We start from the raw sequence: 24264 nt of genomic DNA, 5'->3' as shown, positions 1-24264 counted from the left end.
GCAAAAAAATACACAGTTTTGTACTGTACAACCTCCCATAAACAGGGAAGCATTTCAAGCCATTTGCTTTTCTTGTATGAGTCAGCTAGTACTCTTGGAAAAATAAAAATATACAGAAAAAAACCTGATGCCATTTGAATTTCAGGTGAAAAACTGGACCTCTGGCAAGCTTTCTAAGGCTTCATCTGAATTACAACATTTTAATTTTAGCTACTATATGTCTAGTTTAATAAATCATTTCTAGGTAAATTTTCAGGCATAATTTCACTGAGATAACAGTATAATTTAAAGTTGATGAACAAAAAAAGCTTGTTTATATTCAGAATATCACTTTCTATAATATCGCAGGCTACATTGTTCCTATCTTGCAGAATCATCCGTTTAAATTGTTTTCAAACCATAAGAAAATAAGATGTGGGGTTACTGAAATACTTGTGTTAGGTGTACTACTTGGATTAATTTCTATCTCATGTTCTCTGCAAAGGTCTGAGTTAGGTTAAGTACAAGGTTTAGAAAACATATGAATAAAGTCTTTGTTTACAGTTTGCTTGCATTCGTTACCTTGTATGGATCATTTTATTACTTTTAATCTCCAGCCTTGTTTGCGTTTATCATAATATACTGCATAGGTGATTATGGTAGATAGTTTTGAAGTGGCCTATTATAAAATACTAAGTTCTAAGTTTGATTTATAAACACTGTCCAAGCATTGCCATCAACAGTAGCTAATCTTATTCAAAATAGTCACTTCACTGCAGTGTTGCCATAAATTCCTGTAGACGGATTTTAAACTAAAGTTAGCTTCTGCCAAATAGTAATTGAAGGAGCTCTATTTCTCTGTGCCAGCTATCTGTCTCAATAAATGTAAAATCTGTGGTTCTTTTTAGAGAGCTACATTTACTGTAGATATTAATGAGCTGTTGACATGTGAAATTTCAAGGATAGATATTAAGTGATTTAGAGAAGTAATTTGCAATTTAAAATGTGGAGATTGGCACCTATTTTAAACTCAAAGTTGCCAAAAGAAGGCAAATCAAGACTAAAAGTTGGTTACTTCAAGTGAATGTACCTCCTACAGTAATTGTTCGTACGCATAGGATTTTCTCGTGGTGGTTTGCTATCTTCTCTAATTTTGGTTGTTTGCCTATTTTCTTCTATACAAATATAATTGTGTAGTGGTTTGGCTATTGAGGATGGGGGATTAGAGGTGAGGCACGTTTAGCTACATTTTGTATTTGATTTTCAGCATCTAGGATGTAATGTAATTAATGTAGTACCAGTGGCTACCGTCATCCCCCTTTTGTTGAGCTGGAGGATCTCAAGCTATGTTTAGGTTAACTGTTTCTCTTGAAAAGCATGGAAACTTTTCATGCTCCAAAACACAGTTACTACGGCAGAATGGGAATTTCAAATAAGTATCTGTGTTCTTAATAGCTAGCGCATGAAACTTTATGGGTTTGAAGCAGAGGTCATTTTGTTTTCAGATCCTTAAAATCGATGTGGCAGTAACTTCCTGTGCAAAAGACAGCTACTCTGATGGCAGGAGACTCCTTTCTGAAAGATCAAATGCAGGACAGACAAATAGAGGCAGCTCTTGGGAGCAATCACGAGGCATCAGCAGCTTTGTTTCAGACATCACCAGTTTTGACTGTTGCACCGTGGCTGTAGGGACATGGCATTCAGAGGGGCAGTCTTCGCTACAGGAGTAGTCCATGAAATACCTTTTCTGCTCTTAGTTATGTTTTACTTGTGTAATTCATGCTTTTGAAAGTCTTGGGTTTCTGAAATTGCAGTCTGTCTTCAAAAAGTACCGTTAGGTATTCTCTTGGTTCAAATTGCAAGAATGTTAAGTAGATGGAAATGATTTTTAGTTTTACTGTTCCAGGCAGGGATTTACCAATGCTTTCAAAGTATTTGTAGAAAAAAATGGTCTTAATAACTGAGGAAAACAAACAAACAAACAAACACAAACTAATGTAGGAGAAGTGAGAATTAAGCTTTTTGTAGAGGTACTGCAGCTACGTTTCCAAAATTAGTAAAATAGCATAAGCAATTCTGACATTACCTCTAAAATACAGATTCCTGATTTGAAAAATCTGAACTAAAAGGAGAGTATTTTAATCCATATGAAGTGATAAAGGAGATTTGAACAACTAGCATTTAGGAAATGAATTGTGCTGCATAAAGTAAACTTGCATTCTCTAACTTGACAGAAAAAAATATTTTCTAACTATATTGTTAATTCTTCAAAATGTGTTTTCACAAAATTGTGTTTGCAATGTTTCATGTTCTTACCTAGAGGATAATTGAATTATAACCCTAAGAAAAGGAAAATCTGTCTTTGTAGTTAGCTAATATAGCAAGAGAAGGGAGATATTTAGTGATGTTGGGACAATATTTCAGCTTTAATTAGGCTTTGATCTTGACTACTGCTTTAAATAATTCCTTGTTTTAGCTCATCTTTGGGTAATTATAACAAAAATACTGGTTTACAAATGAGTCCAAATTGTAAAGCCGTTAAGTCGATTCTTTTCTTTCTACTTCAAAACTTTTCCAAAAAACCTTTCCTCATTATCACAATAATTATGCCTTGTCTACCTTCTTACTGTGGTGTTTTCAGATGGGAAAATTAAGCAATCCTGATTCATCATGTAACGTAGGGTGAGATAATTAAAATTCCAACAAAAAAAATATCTGAAAGTTGATGCTTCCAGAGAAGATTAATATTGGAGGTTGTGTACTGTAACTTGGGAATGGTGCTCAGATGCCAGAAGAGAGGAAAGACAGCTGTGATTCATTTTTCGTTTGAGAAAGACCATACCATCTTCTCAGAACTGATTGAGCTTCAGAGCAGAATTATGTGGTGCTTTGTTGAAAAGATTGATTCACATCAGTGGTGGTTAAAAAGGAAAGCGGTTTCAAAGGAAAATCCACCTGATGAACAGAGGAATGTTTACATCAAAGATGTCTGGCAGCTCACAAACAAACTCTCATAACTTTCTGTGAAAATATATCAATTTCTCTTACTGAAAGTTTTAATTCTAAATATGCTTGAATTTTTATTGGTATAGTTTCAAGAAACGCAGTCCTAATTTTAGGCAGGTGTTTTCTGCGGTTTCTGTGATCAATGGCCTTGCTTGTTCTGACAGCCAAATTGTATTCCATATTCAAGGAAACTTGGAACTAAAGCAGCAGATTCCCTGAAAAATAAATCTTTGTGGCTGTGAGTTTTTTGGAAGTTCTGGAAGCGACAGATAATATATGGGTATTGAACTTCTTATTCAGTGGAATCTTGGAGAGAAGGAGGAAGAAATTGATCTGCACTATTGACAGTTAAAACAAAGCTTACAATTATTGGGGCAAGCAACAGCAAGTTGCTGTTAAACAGACTGAAATCTGGCGGAATCAGGCATGTCGTAATACGTTTAATCTTTGTCACTTTGTAATCAATATGATACTAAACCTACTTTTTAAGCCTTGCCCACATCATTCACATAAAGAGGTAGGTACCAACTCATTTCTATAGAGTATTAGAGTTTCTGGTTGGTAACAGATCTGCAAATGAAGCTGCTGTTCTTGGAATAACCAAATCGCAGGATAAACAACTTGGGTATCCATAAAGTACAGACTGAGTCCTCCCTGAGTCCTTCCTGTTCATGGCCTTAAACAGTTGAAGCCACCCTCATTCAGTGAATGCTGCATTTTGTTGTCTTTTCAAATGATGGCCTATTTATGTTCTTCACTATTGCCTTGCAGTGGCTGAAAGGCTTTTTTAGGTCAGTTTCTAGTCAGGAACAATTAGGCATTGTTTAGCAGACATCTGTCTTTCATATGCTAAGTAAGCAACATAGTATAGAGCATCACCCTCTGGTGCTGTAAAGGGGCTGACACTCTTAATGAAGTCTTTGTCAGCACAGATAAGCCTTGTCAAAAACATCCCCATCTTAAACAGTAGAATCAACCCCAAATTGAAGTTTTCATTTTTATTGTACTTATTTCTACAATCCAGAAATGGAGGTGGTTGTGATAAGATTTTAAGTTTGTTGGGTTTACCAGTCTTCATTATTCTGTAATACAAAACTACCTTCCTTCCTAAATGTTTCTTCTTAGCGTATGCGGTAACACTAGATGGCCATTCAGGAGGGCAGTTTTGGTACCCTGCACTCTCCTGAGGTGCCAGCAACAATGCCAGAGAACAGAGTTAAACCCTAATTGACCATTTTATTTTGTAAGAACTATCGATTTTATCAAATGCGGTTGCTCCGATTGCAGTTTTTCCTATCTAAGATGTTAAATATTTAAGATCTGGTATGCATGGTAACAAAAGTTAATTCATCCAGACGGCCAATGTTTAGAGAAATACTGGTAGAAAAAAAAATAAAAGGGAATGCAGAAACGGATCTGATTAACAGCAGAACTATTGATTTCCTTTGATTTAAAGCAGGTAAACTAATGTTTTCAAGGCAGAAGGTGATATATATTAACTGAAAAATAGTCAAGGAGATACGATCATTTTCTACAAATCAGTTCCTTTGGCTCCACCTACAGTATATGCAGCTTAATGATGATTTTGCCAGAGAATCTTAACAGTCTATTGTAATCTGTTCGCTAAACAGCAGATAAACAATAGAGTGAACTTTCTGTCACTTGACATAATGGGTAAGGGAGATGTGGGTTCTACTGTCTGCAGCCAAGATGAATTTACTTAACCTTTTTGCCTATCCACCTCAGGTTAGTTTAGAGGCACGCAGTGCTATGGTTTTAACTTTCAAATCAGCTTCAGTCAGAAGCTGTATGGCTGGGTTCCTGTGTCAAAGCTGGCAAGTCCCCCAAGAACTTGAAACTGTTGAGTATAAAGCCTTAACTGGCTTTTCTGAGGGCAAAATTGAAACTGGCAGACTAGTTTGACTCCACATTAAGTAAAGATGACTATAGCAATGTACATATTTGAGTCAGTGTTGGCCAAAAAAGCAGTATTATCTATTTTTTTTCTTTACTTGCAGCATTCTGTGTGCTTTTCTCAGCATTATTTAATTTACTATCTGAATAACCTGATACTGAACTACAGTTTATTTGGTCAGAGATGAATAGAAATGAATGAAAATGGAAATTTTACATCTGATCAAGGATTTTGAAATATACCAATTTGTGTACACTGCACCTGTAAAATCTGTCATCAAAAATATTTTGAATGCCTCAAAACTTGGTTGTTTTTCTTTTCCCTTAAATCTGAAAAAGCTGTGATTTCTGTTCATCAATTTTCACTGTTGTTTTTTCTTTGCAGACGAAATTACTATGGTGGAAACTGGGCCAGTTTTAGCTTTTCAGGATTATTGTCCTGGATTAAAGAAAATCAGGTAAAAAATTCTCAGATTACTTCTTTTAACCTTTTTTAATATTTAATCCCAGTTGTTTGCATAATTTTATTATAAAACAGATTATCACTGTGTTCTTTCTCTTTGGTAATTTTACAAATCAAAGTTTACAAAGTTCCTACTTACCAGCTTCCCTGGTTAAAACTCATCCATATGGCCTAGCACACTAAGGCTGATACACCTGGTAAATTGCCATCTGAGACCAAACAGTCTAGTGCTGAGTTGGACTTTTGGGGTTCTTGAATTTATGTAGAAGCAACTATACTGTAGTTTTGATTCCTTTCTGAGCATCTTCTGCAAATGTCCTACACTGATGTTTCAACATCTTTTGTTTTTCTTTTGTGCTTTCAGCTGATTCTTCTTAACTGTAAGAAAGGTAGTTACTGGATCCTTCATTGAAATGTTCTGTAACCAGGACAAAAAGATGAATCTTGATAGTGTATTTTTCAATTACCAAAGTTTGTCTAATTCATGACAGTCTACTAGAAATCTTTTGAAGATTATATTTATTTAGGAGAGTGAGCACTTAGACTGTATCAGCAAATGGCTGGTTGCATTATTTACTGAAGCATTATGAGCTTGTTGGTCTGTGCAAGATGGGACTTTTTCAGTTCAGTTTCATGCCTGATACTACATGCTGCTACCTTCTGGCATAATCAGTGGAGTTGCTCAGTCTCAGAACTTTAATATTCTCAGTTTTCTGTTATATGATTTAGAGATTCCTGTTCAGACAAATTAATGTATTTTTTTAACATGGTGTCCATTCGAAGAGTTTTGTATCAAAATTTGGAAATAACCTGGGTGCAACAAACCTGTCTTTTATAAGATTGTATTCAAGCTTACCTTCAAATCTCTACTAAAAGTCGCATTTCATTTACCATTATTTTCAGATCACTAGAGCTAGTAATGTAATACAAATGTTAGCGTGCTATAATAAAGTAACCAGCTCTATTTAATTCCAAAAATCTGTCTGGAAAGAGCATTAAAACAGTAAAAACAATTCTTCATATATATATTTAACATATACGAAGGTACAACAGTTTATTTGAGAATATAAAGATTTATATAGATTAATAGCAGCCAGACAATACAAAAAGTTATAATTGTTTTTCATAAGGAAAAGTCAGATATCAGTGATGAATGTGAAGACTGGAGAAAACTGATCCTTGAGAATGAAGAAGTTATCTCTCTTAACAAGAAGGATAAAACTATTGAACATGTAGAAGCTTTCTGTTTTGGCGAGTAAGTATAAATATGAAAATCTACAAATTATTTTGTATGCCCCAAGTAAATGATTATGTTGTGCTTTTGGCTTTAAGCATTTCACCTTGAGCAGTTGAGTAGTGCATAGCCATAGTAATAGTAAAGGGAATTTGGGGGGAGGGGTCTCAACTGAAAACTGAATATTGTATTCATTATTTTTATCTTTGGAGTTTTGCACTGAACTGAACACTATGCAGAATTCCTGAAAGGTTCTTTAGGAGAAATATTTAAGTTTAACCTTGAATCCTCTAGCTAACATCATAGGTAGCAGGAGGAAACACTGACACATACTCATATAGAAACACACATTTATTTCTGTAATCATCACAGTTTAAAATAAACAAACAAAAATTGCATAATTTGCAATCTGAAGGTCACAGGTACAGAATATTTCAGAGTTCTTTATTTCAGAGTAATGGCTGTTAAACCTTACAGCAGGTAAAATGCTTGTTTTAAAGCTGTATCAATTGAATAGTGTATTGATAAATTAAATACTGTTCAGAGCCAATATTAGATAACATTTCTTAGTCTCTTAACTTTACATGTGATTTTTCTAAGAAGATGTGCTATTGATTGTTGGCTGGCTCAAAAGTAAGTTCCCTAGCACTCGACTTCACAGTTTGTTGAAGTGAGCATTATACTCAAGTCTTCAATTTTGTCCCGATTCTCCTTTTAAGCCTTTAACTTAGTCTGGCAGTACCATCCTGTCTGTCTTCATCATTACCAAAACCAAAAGAAAACACCCCACCCCCCTCTCTCCCCCCCAACACGCAGGGGGTAGATAGATAAACCTAACAAAGAAAAAGTTTTTCAAAATAACACAAAACTTTCCAAGAGAGTCAATTATTGTGTTTCTGACAATTTACACATTGTCTAGATTCTGTTGTTTTTGCTTAACTTTTATAACTCCTATGAAGTAACCATTAAACATTTATTTTGAAAGAATAAACAGCTGGGTAGCAGTATAATATACACAGTGCAAATCTGAAATGAATGGCCTTAGAACAAAGTGCATCCATCAAAGGAAAAGAATACTGTGTCTACAACAAGCTGTATTGAAAAAAGGCAAATGGCTGAAAAATAAATAGTGAACACCTGTGCTGAATAAATTAACCAGCTGGTTGGCAATTTTTCATTTGACCTATCTGAAGGGGTTGCTGTTACAAGGCATTAATAAGACACATTCATTTTAAGATATTCCTTTGTTAGTACCATTAATTGATGAATGGTAGAAGATAATATTCTAAATTTACACAACAATTTGTCTGCAGATGTATTATTTTTTTCTGAATTAGGAGAATAATTGTTGGTACAAAAGTTCAATTTGAGTGATTTTTATAGACAGTTTTTACATTATTCAGGGATATTTCCTCCTATAGGAAGAATGTCATGAATTTAGATTATATACAGTTTTTACTTGTTCATTATGAAGTGTAGAGATGCAAATCTTACAAATGTACATATTCATTAAAATGGAATTGAATAGAGTTAAAATATGTAAATACAACATTTGTTAAACTGCTTTTCAGAGGTACTGAAAAGATAACGTATTGTGAATCCAAATTTTATTTTGATTTTTTAAAATAACAATACAGTTTAATCACATTTTAAACATACTGTTACATTGAACTTGGGAGGAGATAGAAAGAATTTTCTCTGAATTTTTGCGTTACAAAAAACTGTAGGATGGGTTGAATAAAAAATATTCTTCATTATTGCATTAACACATCTTTATTAACACCATAGTCCAAAATCCTTAAAATAAGTACAGTAAGTAAACAAAACCAAATGGAACCCCAAAATTAAATTGACCTTCATTTGTAGTTTTAACATAGATTACTTTTTAAAAACAAATGACAAAAGTACTTTGTCTTTTATATTTCATAGTTATTTAATTCTTGCAGTATAAAGTAAGAAGACATAAAAAATCAATGTACAGAAACAGACTTCTTTCACTAGTGCTTCCTTGTAACCATTACTGTATTTCCCAGGGCAATATTTTTCCCCATTCACAGATAATGCTTCCTGGTGGCTGTGCTCAAGCTGAGATGCACCAGACTCTTACTTTCATCAGCCCATACAAGCTCCCTGAGTTCAAAAGGAGATAAGCAAGGAACAACTTTTAAAGAAAGGAGAGGATTTGTCTTCCCATTTTTATTTTTGACTTGAACAGAAATTGTGCCTCTTCCTTCCATCTCTAAGTCTACAGATACGTGAAGGAGCATTTTTTTGTGTGCTGAATAATTCCTTGGTGTTCAGTGAATTTTAACCATCCTGATAGTAACTGAAATTTTGTACTGTACATTTGCAGGTCACCTTTAAAATCATAGTTCATTAGTTTTCAGCCAAGATTAAATTGTTTATTCAGTGCATTAATGGCTTGTGGTATAAAGATAAAAAGATAGTGTAAAATTATTGCTGAACTCCTTTCACTTACAATGACATTGATTTGATTCATCTCAGCTGGTAGTATAAACTAAACTTCTAAGTTCAAAAGTACCAGTTTCTAAGGTAGATGTCACTGAAGTTCAAGATAAAACGAGTAGATATGATTAAAAGTGCAGGTCTGCTTTGTAAGAGGAATTTTAAAGAATTTATTGTGAAAAGGAAATGGACTTGATAGCACTTGTGTGGTCACCTTTTAACTGACTGCCTGCATCATATGCATATTAGAAATTCATCAGAACAATGAACAAATTTGTAACATGGAAAATAATAACTTAGCCATGTGAGGGAACTTTGTTCTGTATGGCTGTTATTTGAGCAGCTAAACTGAATGCAAGATAAGAGCAGAATAGAGTAATCAAAATTTCAGTGTAAACTTCAGTTCAAAGTTCCGTGCTGCTCTAAAAGACTTGTTATAATAATAGACGGAAAGTAGTCTTAGCTGTATAAAGCACTTGTATTTTCTTCTGTGACATTCATTTTTAATATATCCAAGCTTAATGACTTTAATGCCTTTTTTGCATTTTGGTTTTTGGAGGGTTTTTTTCCTTAGGAAAAACTTAGGTTGCATTACTCCATTTTAAAAAATATATTCATTTTGTTCGTGTAGATGTGTACTGTGTCACCAGTGGAGCTTTGATTTTCATGTTAAGCTCATTCAGTCTTTTGAGTTCACTTAATAAGAACACAAAAGTGTTTTCTTGCATTTTTCCCCAGTAAAAGTACTCCTCTTGAATGATTTTCAGTCAAAGAAACAGAATTCTTTAGTGGGTATGATACACCCGATTTGTCCAGGATAAAGAAACTAATGCTTTTTAAGAAGGGCTTGAGCTTTCCATTCCTGGCACAGACTCAAAACTTTAAACAAGATGTAAAGAATCTTAAAGATTTTTTTCCCCTCCTTCTTCCCCTTGTGTTTTTAATCAGTCAGGATTCAGCCAAAGATGTTGAAGAAGCCGGTGCATTACCAAAGCTGCCTGTATTTGGAGCCTCTGGTGCTGAGGAGGTTGCTCCGGACCCAAACAAAGAGTGCCCACCACTGGAGAGTGCCATACCAAGGGCTGAGAGCTGGGAACCGGAAAAGGCTGCACGTGTGGATCCAGCAAGTGCAGCAGAAGGGGATGATACAGAAGTAAACTGTGAGAATGAAAGTTCTCCTAGTATGTCTTCAAGCGAGTCCGCTCTGGATTTGGGAAAAGCTGAAGCTGCACCATCAGAAGTTTCTGTTCAAGAACCAAATAAAATTATGTATTCTCAAATTGTTAGGGAAGGCAGAAGGTTTAATATTGATTTAGTTTCCAAGGTAGGAACTTACTGACAGAGTACATTTGCTTTGCTTGATGTGATGAAATTAAACAAACAAACAAGCCACCATTTTTTAAAGAGGTCTGATACAGTACCTTTGAAGCAAAAAATACATTATCTGGAGAAGTAAGCAAGCATTAGTACTATGATAACAAAGAGAAGCAATTTCATATGTTGCTCTTCAATGTTTGTTTATGACCAAAGAGACTATAAAGCATAAGTCTGAAAACTAACCATAAAAGTAACTATTTCCTGAAATTTAGCATTTAGGTAGTATCTACAAATCTGCTCTTTTTAACTACTACCATTAAAAAAAAAAAAAAATCAATCTAAATGGAGGTGTTTGATATTTTAAAAATGAAAAATAGTTCTCCCCACCAGCTCTCTGGCAAAATTTGAAATTGATCTCTCTCTGGCACTTGGACACAGACCTTCTGCTAGTGTCCTAGTGAGTGTTCCTGTAAAGCTTTATCTTAAATTCCTGTATTTCATAATATATTTGTAGTTTATAGAAAGTAGAGGTAGACGTATTATGAAGCAATAGCATAAAATTAAACCTTAACTGAGCGTTTGAGTAATTTGCATTTAGAAAACGCAACAGGATTGTTTCAAGTAATTTAAGAAACAGATAGTGATGATTTCCTTAGGCAGGGGCACGTGCATTACTGATACCTGGAAGTGATGGTTGTAAAGTACAGTGATCAAGGATACATAGTGTACAATTCAGAAAATCATCAGAAGATGATTCTCTTAAGCTACGATCCCCAGACTCTTAAAACCTAAGGAGCAGTAAGCTGAAACCTTCTCCCCTTCTCTCCTATGGACTGCTCAACTGCCTGCCTCTGTGTGATCACTTCAATTTATTTAATATTCTTTTGCACCTATTACGTCTTGATATTCATTTATTGGGATTTTACTTTACTATGTGTACTTAAGAAGAGTTACAGAAAATATCTTACAAATGAATACTGACCATGTCACTATTTTCTTTTGATGTAAGCACTTTCTTTTTACTCACCATATTTTTTTTTGTTCATCGTGCAGCTGCTTTACTCCCGAGGTCTGTTAATTGACCTTCTGATTAAGTCAAATGTTAGCAGATATGCAGAGTTCAAAAATGCTACAAGAATTCTTGCCTTTCGAGAAGGAAAAGTGGAACAGGTATCGTAGAATAATGTACTGTGTGTGTTTAATCTCATCTTTTTAAAGTCAAAAAGCTTGAAATTGTTTTCATGAGAGTTTTGTAACAGGCTACTAGTTAAAAATGGTCTGATATTTATTTCATTCCTGGAATGAGAAGGGCTTGTAAATGTTATATCTAAATATTTTTTTTAAAAAGTGCAGTTCAGTAAAGTATTCTCATGAATCTTTGTCTAATCACATATTTAGACCGTGGTCTGACTCAGCAGTTAATTCTTAAAGATTCACAGGTAGTAGATTTTCAAATACCTGGCATAGACTTGATTTGTCTCTCTGCTACTGAGGAAAGAAATCATTGGTCTGATAATGGCAACAGGAGATATATGGCATAGTTAATTAATGGAATCTGTTTTCATTAAAACTGCAGTTACAGGAGATGCAAGTGAAATTGAAGAGACATTAAAAGGAAAAGAGGAGGAAAAAGATTTCAGAATATCTTTGTGGAAAGCAGATAACTTTTATTGTTATAATAGAAAATAGAAATAAATATTTAAGAAATTAGCTATAGTAGAAGACGGGATTTTAAAATATCTGTAAGGTAATTAGCTGTAGTGTTGTTTCATGCTTTTCCTACCCAGAATATGGACAACATCTGAAATTGTAAAAATAAAAAAAATATTTTCCAGGTACCTTGTTCTAGAGCAGATGTCTTCAACAGCAGACAGCTCACTATGGTGGAAAAGCGAATGCTGATGAAATTTTTGACATTTTGTTTGGACTATGAACAACACCCTGATGAATTTCAAGGTAGTGTTTCATTGAACAGTGTAACACCCTTGTCTTCTGAGTTCACTGAGTTATGCACGATATGGATAGCTCTCCTGTATTTTCACTTTGTTTATTTTTATGGATTCATTTTCAAAGTATACTCTGACCTTTTCCAGACCATCAATGTTAAATTCCAGACCAATTCAATTTAAATTCTTCTATTTAAGCCTCAGCCAAAGTAGAGAGTGGGTGTCTATCACCTTCCTTCCGTTAGTCGATTTTCCTCTTTAACCTCATGTACCTAAATGAAATTAAATTTATTTTACTTCCAGAGATAGTTAAACACATTTTGTTCCTACACTTTGAAATAACCTGAGAATTAACTTGGAGTGTTTTGAACCAGGTTAGTCTAATGTAAAGACTTCAGAATTTTAAAATTGCTCCTGGTGAGATCATTACATATGTTGAAAGGCACACTTTTAATAGGAAAAGTTCATGATAGTTAAAATATTTTTAAAGCTTTTTTTGATGTAATTTGGAGTTACGTAAGAAGATTAATATGATAAAAACTTGAGAACTTTTTTAGAAAGTTAAAAAAAAAAAACACTTTAAGTTGAAAATTAAGCTGAAAATACAGGTGGCATGCTATATCCTTTACCTGATTTTACTTTTTCCTCAGACTACAAGAACAGTACGTTTGCTCAGTTCTTAAGAACACGAAAGTTAACACCTAGCTTGCAGCATTTCATTCTTCATTCTATTGCAATGGTTTCGGAGACTGATTGTAGCACTCTTGAAGGTCTTCAGGCAACAAGAAAATTTCTTCAGTGCCTTGGCCGCTATGGCAATACACCATTTTTGTTTCCTCTATATGGTCAAGGCGAGATTCCACAGTGCTTTTGCAGGTAGGCCCTACTATCTTTAATACGTTTCTTCAAAACAGGAAGTTCTCAGTAACCTAATGCTGATGGAGGTCATTCAATAAAAGTAATCCTACTAACAATTTAGTGTTGATTTGCTTTATATTTTCATTGGCTACAAAATTCTCAAAAAAAAGGTGCCCATTTGGGGAGAAAAAGAAATCTTTTATAGGATGGTGGAGCACCAAGCTGCTGACATCAGGAAACTAGATTTTGAAGAGTTTCATTCAGAAAAGCAGAAGTGTTGTAATTTATGCTATTTTAATACTTTGGAACAATTTTCATTCTGTTACAAATAGAAGTTGCAATGGGTGGTGGTTGTGATGGCTGCATTTGGTAATAACTGCTAGGAAGTGGATGGCATAATTTAAAACATTGCTATCCCTTTTTAAAACTGGCACATGAGACTTGGAGCAGTGTCTGTCCAAAAGGATGACTGTGCATATTGGTAGGCTGAGAAAATGTGTCTTTCGATCTTCCTGAAGTTAAAAGGGGATGTATGTTACCAGTTTGTGTTGCTTGTTCTGCTGAGAGTGCATTTAGTGTTAGAAAGTTTTTTGTCCTTTCATAGATTTGTATTTAATAGTGAACTGGATTTTTCTGAAAGAAGCAAAGTAGTGCCATGTGTCCAGTTTATTACTAAGCAAAAAACTATGCAATGCTGACACCTTTGTTGTATCACAGACTTAACCACTCAGGTCAACTGATATGAAATCATACACTTACTCTTGGCATCATTTTATAGATCTGTGTCTATAGACCACAAGCTTCCATCTGTGACTTGAACAGCATATAAGACATCCTAAAGCCCTGAGCCATCTGAGCCATACTGCGCCATACTGCAATTTTACATTCCAACATCTTAAACAGCAGCCATATGTTCTCTACTACAACATCCACTTCAGCCCTTTCACTTGAACGGTGGCCATGATGTGACTTCAGTGTGACTCCAGAGGTGTGCTGGGGTCATAGGTCTTGTAGGGGAATTGTTGACTGGTGCTCTGGGGGGCCATCGAGAATACATGTTCAGAGAGTGGGTAGTTCTAATTTTCAGTTGTTTCCAACAGTTCAGCTGGCTTTTAAAAGGCTGAGAGATTATTTTTTTTCTTTTCATTTGCTGGCAAGCAGCCTTTCCATCTGCTCTGTGTGGGTTTTTAATGTAGTAACCTGTAGGTCTGAAGTAAACATTAGCTCTATTTAAAAACTGGTATTGCACTGTGAGGCCGTTCTGTTGTCTGAGTGATGCATTCATACATCATTCAGTTAAATATCAGTGCAAAGTCCCTACTTTGTTCTTTGATGGACAAATTCTGCTTTTTCCGTGTGTGCTGCAATTAAGAAATTCTGTTTTATAGTACGCCATTGGATGTTATCTTCCTGACTTGTCTGCAAGATAGATGGTGTTTTTCTTTATAACAGTACTTAAGCTACTTCTAGAAGAATGACCTTAGTGGTTTGAGCCTATGTTGCAGTATATAGGATGGATGCATTTCTGTGTTGATAAAATACTCTGGAATAATTATTGTACTTTGTGGAGAGTAGGTGGTTGGCACCAGCAGCTGGCCATATCGTGGAAGGTCTTACTTGGCCTCAGCAACTAGTGAAGGCCATGCAGAATTCTCCAATCTGATGTTTCAGTATTTATCTATATAATTATCTAATGGTTCCTTTAGTTCAGTGAGTAATTAGGCTTTCTTCTGTACTGTAATGAATAGAAATGTTATTTGGTAGCTTTTAGTCAATAGACTTTCATCTGTAACTTAAACTATATTTGTATAGAGATATTTTTTTAAAGTGCGATTATGTAATTAAGCACTCAGATTTTGTGAAAAAGATTTTAATTTTTTTCCTCACGTAAGGACTCTGGACATAGTTATGCAATAGAACTTGTGTTTATGGACATTATGGATGTTTTTCTGTTTTTTAGGACTTCATCACTAGATAGCAGTACATGACCAACAGATACCAACAGATTAATAAATCAAAAGATAATCAGTGATACTACAGAAGCACAAGTTTTGCAGTCTGTCTCACTAGACCTTCACATACGTGAAAAAATAATTAAATTTAGTAACTACAATTTTAGAATTTCAGTTACATTTCTTCCTAGGTAGATTCTTTTCAAAACAGTTTTTCTTGCATTCTGGAAAGCTCTTTGGCTTCATTTTGTTTGATAGCCAGCACTGGCAATTTTCTTGTCTATAACAGCAATATATTTCAAGAGTTAGCAATAATGGAGTCTAGAAGTTTTTAAAATTTTCTTACTGAAGGCTTCCATGATCACAGGAATATGAATTGAACTTCCTAGTTATACCCATTGCTTAGTGCATTTTAGGTTTGTTTTGGTTGGTTGGTTTTGTTGAATACTAAGTCTTATGAGTATGATAAGGAGAGTGTTTAAATTGGTTAAGCAAACCACTCTGTCAAAACAAGAAGTAATTATGTTTTTTAGAAAATGTATTACATAACATTCCGTTAAAAAATAAAGAAGTTTAAAGTGTCTTTTTTGTAATCAAATAAACAGTTTAGGAGGCAGTCACATTTTTTTCAGATTAGTTGCAGTTACTTTATCTGGTCTGCCTTGGGCATTATGTCTTGATAAAACTGAGGAATCCTGTTCAGACCGTATAGTGAAGTGGTAATGCAACAACCTATACATCATACCCTACAGTTTTTATCACCAGGTTATCAGAGTAAGGTGTCACCTGTTCTGTGATTTCTAACCACCGTTCTGTATTCTGTTTTAATGTAAACCTCTTAAGCGTTTCTTGCAGCCAGTTACACTGTGTGTTCTCATCAAGGCTACTGTTATAAATGGCATACATGCATATTTATGTGAATGAGTCAAAGACATTTGTAAGTCACATCCTTGCATTCCAAATGAATTCTGCATAAACAGTACAACATTTTATAACTACTGATGACACTTGAGTGAGGAAAAGCGGTGTTAGTTCTTTATTGGTTTATACAGGTATGGTTTAGGAGAGAAAATTAAACTTTTATATCACTGTAACGTACCTCCCAATATGTCGAGGTACAGATGTGAGATTTCTGTCTCCATAAATTGGATTCGTGGTACAAGGAAGGTCCTTGGAGGCCTTGTGTTATTCTAAGCTGATAAGCAGCAGAACTTTTGATAGCCTGTATATGAGTAGCTTCCTTTGGTTCAAACTTACAGATGTGAAACTCTTATCTTCTTTCTTTTCTAATTAAATAATAGTGTTATGCTTAGTAAAAATAAATAAAATAGCATCTTATTCTTGGAGTAAATCAAACCAAACCTTTTCATTTGGTACAGTAAACATAGGACACCAACATTTCACTGAAATACAGGAAAGGCAGCTATAGAAATCTGTGTGTTTTGCAGTTCACTGATAACATGTTTGTTGCAAATCTGCAATACAATTTTCATTTTCTTGAAAAAATATCTCTGAAGAAAAATTACAGTTAGGCATCATTGTAAGCTCTAAGGCCTCACTGATGCAACATTTGGATTGTTTAAAGTGATTTTAGTATTTTTTTCCTGCTTCTGGAAAACATTAGGAAATGCCCCAAGTATTTCCTGATATAGGAGGTAAATCTTAAAATTGTCAACTTACAATTTTTCCTTTGTAACTAGGGGTGAAATAAGGCAGCTTGGTTTACTATAGATTTTTGTTTGCCGAATACTAGTTTATCTACTTTTCTGTTTTTCTGTTTTTTTCAGAAGCAAGCATTTTATTTTATTTTAACAGTTTTGAGGAGTGTTTGGAAGTGCTGCTTTAGAAATATGGTAAATAGTTGACTTCTGCGTTTCTTGTCAGTGAAATATGCATTTTATTTTCAGTTGTTGCTTGAGAAGTTTTCCTGGAAGTTTTCAATGGTGATTCTCTTGATCCATGGTGTGGTTTGAATAGGTTGAATGCTAGCTGAGAAGTCAGTTGCAGGCTGTGACCTCACTTCTGTTATTTTTATCATGGCTTGCTTTGTGAACACTCCAAATTCTGGGCAAGTCTGTGCCTAATTTCTCTTCAATCTGTTTTCAGATTCTTTTCTCTGGACACTTGCAAATACAAGCATCCAAATGGAAATACTTTCTAAGATGTAGTTCAGTTTTTTTCGTAGTTGAAGTTTTAGAGGGAATTAGAGTCTGTTTGTACAGCCATCTGTCATCTCGTAAAGGCTTGGAGGGGTGATGCATCCTGTATTTATTTTTCTTTGTTAGAAGTCATCCAAGAACTGACAGATGTGGTCATGGTAATAGGTGGTCTGCTGCTGCTTTGCCATAGGAGCTACAGTGACTCACGGACTTGTATGGGTATTCAATTAATGGCTTGCATTTCCTATAAATAGGCTTTGAACTTTTACATTGTGTATGCATTTGGTGGGAGATACAACCTTTAAGTAGTTGTTACAGGTTCTAGCTGAAATTAGTCATTTTGTGTCAGAGCCAGTGGCAGTAGTAATTTTGTGATAAAGATCTGATTAAGATGGGTCATCCCTTTCAATCCTTGTATTTACAAGAAGATTAAGAGTCCAGGCTGAGATATGATGGATTCTGTGATTGATTTGGAAGGTTCCTGTATGTATTTCAAAAATGGGCAATCAGTTTTTACCCGTATATTTGGGCTATTAACTGCTTACCAATGTTGAAGCTTAGAAGGTTGTCCCAGGTACTTAATATTTCCAATTATGTCCATGTTAAGTTTTCTAGGAAGCTTCTAGTGTTCTAGAATCAAGACTAGACCTTAAGAAACCCAAATGTAATATGCATTTAGAATTGGTATGTAAAAAGTTCAGCATAACATCCTTTTCATTTGAATCTGCAAATAAGTAGTAAGTCTCTACATATAAGCAATATGCATAACTTTTCTGTAATTTGATCAAATGATGTGGCATCTTAAAGAAAAAAACAATATTAATTTCTTTTGACAATGAGTTATGACATATTTGAGTCTTAGGAAAACTGCAATTCTATGGAAGTATGAAAGAATCACAGCTGATTTCAAAAATACCAGCGGTATCTGAGAGAGAAGTTTTTAATTTCAAAATAAGTGATTTTCATATTTATGCATCTCTTACCACGTAAGATAATTTGCTTACTTTGGACCAGAACATTTGTTTTGAAATTACTAACAACTTGCCAGTAGTATTTGGTCTTGATTAAAATAACAACTACTAAGAGTAGCTGCTGTGCTGCTTTCCTCTTAATTGTTTTTATATGAATTTCAATGAAATGATAGAACTTTCTGTGCAGTTTGTCTTTTAAAGGTGAACTTGATGTATTTCTCTTCAATTTCTTGGTAGCTGAATGCAAAATGGACAAGTGTGTTTAGCATGATTGTTTGTAGGATCAGTTGTTTGTTTTTCCCCCTAAGGAGAAACTCTTTCTTGGGATAAACATCAGGGAAGTGCAATAATCCATCATACTGAAACCTGTTCTCTAGTGATGGATGGATGGATTGGTAAAGTAACTCAATAATCTTCATTTTTTTCAGGTTATTCACAGATCAGTGAGCATTGTCGTTAGTAAAGCTATAGAATGCTTTTGTGTCCTTGCCCACATTATTTTTCGGGATTTGACAGCAAAAGACTTCTAATTTGGAAATAACCTTTGCTGGGAAATATGTTCTAAGCGTATGAGACTTGGAAAAGACCTTGCCATTTTAGATTTTATCTTCTCAGTGAGATGTTTGGTTGCAAATTATTTACAATTTACTGTTGCACTGACTAAGAGCATAGTGCTCTTCTAAAGTTTATGCCTCCTAAAGACCCCCAGCCAGTATTAGGATATATTACATGGAATACTCTGAACCATAATCATGCTGACAAAGTGTATGGGTCTTAGATCCTTAAGTAGGCATAGAAAAGTTTTCAGTCAAAAAATTGTTTGTGTTATAGGGGTTGGAATATACCCTGTGGTATGGGAAAAAAAACAAAACTATATATATATATATATATATATATATATATATATACATACACACACATATATATAAAATAAGTTATCCACTCTCAGATAAGTCTTTATTCGTTTTACAAACCTATTTGGAACACAAAGTTCAAAATACAAATGCTTTAATGGAGATGCTATTTTAGTATTGATTTTCTTTGGTAATTAAGACGAAGAGAATAATATGAAGGAAGTGTATCTAATTATTTGATATTATCTCTCAGCAGTCTCCTAACAAGCCAATTACTCTGCTTGTGTGGGTAAGTGCAGATTATGGCTCATATTAAAGAATATGGACTCAGTTATCAGACATTACGGTGTTATGAGCAGATCTGTGGAAACAACATGAATGTTTTCTTTATTGCAAGTCTGAGATGTAAGTGCAAATGTAGTTTAGCATTAGTTTCATTAAACTAAAAGACAGAGAAAAGGTAACTTCCAAAACATTACTGAATGAGTTAAATAGTCTTTAAATGTCATTGTGGGTTAAGGTATCTAGAATTTGTATGCCTTTTCTGGAGGCAGAGAGCATATAAATGCGTTTTATAGATGACCTAATGCTCAGTGACTGGTTTCTACAGTTGCTCATTTTTGTGTCTATGCCCTATAGTCCTGATCTCACAAGCTCCTCTTTGAGGGCAGAACTGTTGTATAATTGCAGATGAAGGACTGTGTGTGAGGAACGGCTTCTTTTACAAGCTCGATAGAACTTAAAGGCAGGCAGGTCTCACGCTTCTACATGCCATAGAGATTGGTCTTCAGGGTGCATTTGTAGTTAACTGCTATCCCAGAAGTACAAAATATACTGAACTTTTTTTTTTTTTTTTTTTTCTTCTCCTACTAATTTCTATGAAATTGCTACAGTGCTTTGGCCTTAATTTCTCAGATACTTGCTAGTTAAATAGTTGAATGTTTGGATAAACAGAATTGAGAGCTTGATTCTGTAAGAGAATCTTGCTTTGGCAACAACACTGGCTTGCCAAACCCTAAAATTGTACATCACGCAATAGGAAGTCAAATTTAAAAACTTTTGAAGTAGTTGCATCTCAGTGCAGATTTGACCGCTTAGACATCATGAACTATAAACATTAATCCTTGCCAGGCAGTGAGATAAACTTATATGATACCTATTTTGTAGCTATGGAAAAAGTACAGAGGTTTTGATGTACTTTTGGATAAGTGATAATTGGATATGTTACTCACATTCTTGAGTTTTCTGCTCTAAAGCAGAATCAAGTAAACCAGTTTTTATCATTACCCATTTTACTGTCAAATACTGTACGTTATGCTACAACTCTTCACACTATTGAATACATATTTCTCTGTAGCATTCTGGTTCCTGCAAAAACTTCCCGATGGTTTTAAAACTGTCATTTTGTTAATTGGAATTATAAACTAGGATAATTACAAAATCTATCTGGACATTTTTAAAACTTTACAGGAATGCTGAACACAGTCTCCAGGAAAAGATCTAAGTAGTTGACACTTCCTTCATTTGCTTGCCTAAAAATTTATTGTCATGTATTATCTTTTCCAATAGTTTTCTAAATGCCAGGACAGTTCTAGGCAACAGAGGTTGTTATCAGTATTCCTTTGGCACAGTTACATGTTTTTTACATTAAAAAAAAAAAATCTTAATCCAGGTGGTAACTGCACATACTGAGACTTGTTTTTTCTATGGGAACTCTGTTTTGGGAAAATGAATTCTGTTTTTTGAACTACAGTCACTATAATTATTTGATTTGTCTGTGTTCTACCTATTAATGTTTTCAGAACATAAAACATTATTGTAGGAAATGCTGAAGTTCTCTAGGGACCTTCAGGAAACAGAATTTCACCTAAGAGCCAGGATACTGCTTGCTCTGTGTATAAAAATAAATAAATTGAAAGAGGACAATTTATTAATTCAGCCTTTGACGTGTTTTTCTGTGGTCTTTCTCCAAAACTGTTCATGCAGTATTCATCTTTAAGAAAATATTTTTTCTTACAGAAGTCTACACAGTTGGCACAACTATTTCTCGATTAATCCCTCCATGCCTTTAAAAACCAGAAGGCAGGATATATGCTAGAAGCAAAAACTATTTTTGCATGTGTGAATCTATACTTTGTGATACAGTTTTCCAGTTCTTTTGTGCAGTTTCAGAATGAATTAATGGTGGTCTGTAAGTTAAGGGTGTTTGATATCTGTGTTGAAAATCAAGATGTCAGCTGAAGAGGCATTCTATTTTTGTTCAATTAATATCGGAGAGCATTACATCAAAGTGGTAAACTCCTCCTGTAGCAACAGATGCAGCAGCCCTGAAGCCTATTTTTCTTTCTTGTTACATTAGTGTTTAATTAAAGAAAACAACTAGTTGGAGGCAGTTACTTTCTGTGAAATGTAATGAAGATTTATTTTGTAAGTGACCTTCACTGTATTAGCTGAATCAGTAATCAGAAAAATTAATAGAATAATCAAATTATATACAAACTCATAAATCATCATGAATATGCTGTCAAAAATTCCACTTTTAATATGTCCAATTGTTTCACAGCTGTATTAAAAATTACAACTGCTGATTCCTACCTTGATGGGAACTGAAATGGCATTTAAAGGCTGTGTATGATGGAGGGCTACCAGGCCAAAAATTTTCACAACTGTTAATTTAGTTGTAATATGATTTGATGTCACCAGGGCAAAGTTGAAGTAGAGTACAGTGTTGTTGCTGTCTTTCAGCAAAACTTGAATTATTGGTGTAGGCAGTAGCCAGTTAATTAGAGTAATATCAGTTTAAATGTCTGTCATTTAGGGTTAATGGTATCAAAGAGTTGCCTTGTACTTGAAGTGCAGTCACATTATCTGCAATAGCCTGTTGTATGACACTGGTGTTAGCACAGTGATTTTACCTTTGTCATAAATCATTGGGATGCTTTTTAGTTTAATATTTCAATTTCTGAATTAAAATAATTTCGGCAAGTTCTTCCTAATCATATCATTTTTCAAGCTAGGCTGTTTTAATAGGTATTTTGGCTCTTTACAGTTTTTAACACAGTGCAATTGAAATTACTTCCTATTTTCATTTAAAAATAAAAGTTTTCTTCTGGCCCACTGTGAAAACAGGTCATGCCCTCCTCCATCGGATAGCAGACTACTCTTGAAAATGAGTAAGTTGCATTTTTGTGCAGCCAAGCAGCAAAATTCTTTCAAAGCTGCTGGAAAAATGAAGTGCATTTATCAAAAAAACAAACAACAAATAAGAAATAAATAAAAATACTTGTCCATGAATGTATTAACTACTATTTTTTATGTCATGCCACATGAAGTACATTCATCTGAGTTGGTTTGAAAGATCCTTACGCATGCTTTATCAGCCTAAAAGTCATTGATTGCAGCATTAGAGACAGTAAGCGAGTTTTTCAAGGCTCTGTTATAATTCTTCAGTGGATGTTTAACCTTTGTGTCATGTTCAGCAATCTTGAGACAACCAAAGGTGGAATGATTCAATGTGGTGCATCTTCTCCCTGCAAAATTTTGCATGGGCAGAAGTGGTCTGGGGTACCGGCCCTTCTGCTTTGGCCTGTAGTTAGTAATACTGTTGGCATTTCCTTGGACTGTTGTGCTTTAGAGCACCATTCAGAACAGCTGTGAGTTGGTAACACACGTCAGCTGTTCGCCATGCCACGTCATGCATGCGGTTAGGAGGTATTGTCGTATTAACTGTCTCTGAGCTATCTAACCTGAGTTTTGAATGCCAGCATGGTTTTCATTTTAGGCAGTCAGATTTGCAACATGCAAATTTTTGTTCCTTTCACGTGCATCATCTGTGAAGGCTGCACATGTGATATTACTGCCTCCTGTTCTTGTACATGGTGTCAGGGGTGACAAAGGCACAAATGTTCTTCAGCACTACAGTATTTTGGGTGTTACGGACACAATCTTATTTTAAATACAACACCTCGGCAGACTCTGTTAATGAAATGGCAGGTATAATTTCTAATTTTATGCCCACCCATTTTGAGCTCTCTCTGTTCACTTGTGAGCTGAACATCAAATGGCTGGGTCACACCAAAGCTTAGCTGAGTAACAGGAACTTGGAAAACTCAAAGGATCCTTCTCTGGTACGACAAATGGAACAGTGTGTCTCTGCAGTTAATGTGCTACACGCTGGTTCATGATTTCCTTTAAGAGGCTGTTTACTTTTGAATAATAGGTATCACAAAAAGAGCACAGGTGTGTTTAACTTGTAGGACAAAGGAATAATTGTCAAATGTCACTTGATAGCATTTGACAGTAGTCCCATCAGTTCTCTCTGAGAAAAGGATATGTAGTTTATGACAATATGCAGATTATGTTCTTGCTGTTCTGCATATGTGAGAAGAGGTCAGTGATAACTGTATGATCTAAATGAACTACTGGGGTGAAAAAAAAGCAATTCAAGATTCCCAAGATGAATCAGACAGTGCAGACAGTCCAAACCTGAAACTGTATTGTAAAGGATTGGGTACATCTCCCCCTTCTTTTTTTTTTCTTTACTTCATTCCAGTAGATAATTTTCATGCTGGCTGGAAACATTAAAGATTATTTCTCTTTTAAAATAATTGGAAAAATGTTTTTACCTTTTTTACCTTTACCTGTTTTACCTTTTCCCATACTGAGTTCTAGAGAACTTCATTCTCTGAGTTTTGTCTTATTCCTGTAGTAACAGTGCACCGTGAACAAAAAGTAAGGACAGAAGTTTATCTTGATTCACTAAACTTGAATTCACAATTAATCATGAAGCTTTATCTTCATGAATCCCTAACATATATCCTGTTTCAGTAAGATCACAAATTTCTCTGCATTATTGTGCTCTTACAAAAGGTTTATAGAGTTTCTTTTTAGATACATTTCAAAAGGCAGTTTGGTTGTTGATACTTGATGAGTGCTATTTTCAAGAATGTCAGTTTATATTAAAAGTTTTTAAGAGCTGGGATTAAAACATTTTCAAGCTAGTAATATTGCAGCCATTTTAATGTTCAGTGAGCTCAGTAAAAATTGTAGGTATCACTTGCGGAAACAAGACTTTCATTTGTTGTTAATTAATTTATGTCACACAAAATCTACAGAAAAGTAATCCTCAGAGGTTAAGCCTGGTTT

At 34.6% G+C, this 24264-nt stretch overlaps 1 protein-coding gene across 1 annotated transcript in view; it reads left to right on the top strand.

The window, feature by feature from the left end:
* The window catches only part of CHM (CHM Rab escort protein), a 61087-nt gene that overhangs the window by 13421 nt on the left and 23402 nt on the right, over window positions 1–24264 (top strand). The window contains exons 3-8 of the mRNA XM_035324830.1: window positions 5285–5357; window positions 6493–6617; window positions 10011–10386; window positions 11433–11549; window positions 12215–12335; window positions 12976–13201. Of these exons, the coding sequence (XP_035180721.1) occupies window positions 5285–5357; window positions 6493–6617; window positions 10011–10386; window positions 11433–11549; window positions 12215–12335; window positions 12976–13201 (1038 nt within the window). The remainder of the gene's footprint in view (window positions 1–5284; window positions 5358–6492; window positions 6618–10010; window positions 10387–11432; window positions 11550–12214; window positions 12336–12975; window positions 13202–24264) is intronic.

This window comes from Oxyura jamaicensis, chromosome 4 (assembly GCF_011077185.1).
Source record: "Oxyura jamaicensis isolate SHBP4307 breed ruddy duck chromosome 4, BPBGC_Ojam_1.0, whole genome shotgun sequence".
NCBI lineage: Eukaryota > Metazoa > Chordata > Aves > Anseriformes > Anatidae > Oxyura > Oxyura jamaicensis.
The sequence above is the reverse complement of the archived record's forward strand: the minus strand, read 5'-3'. Positions and strand labels throughout refer to the sequence as shown.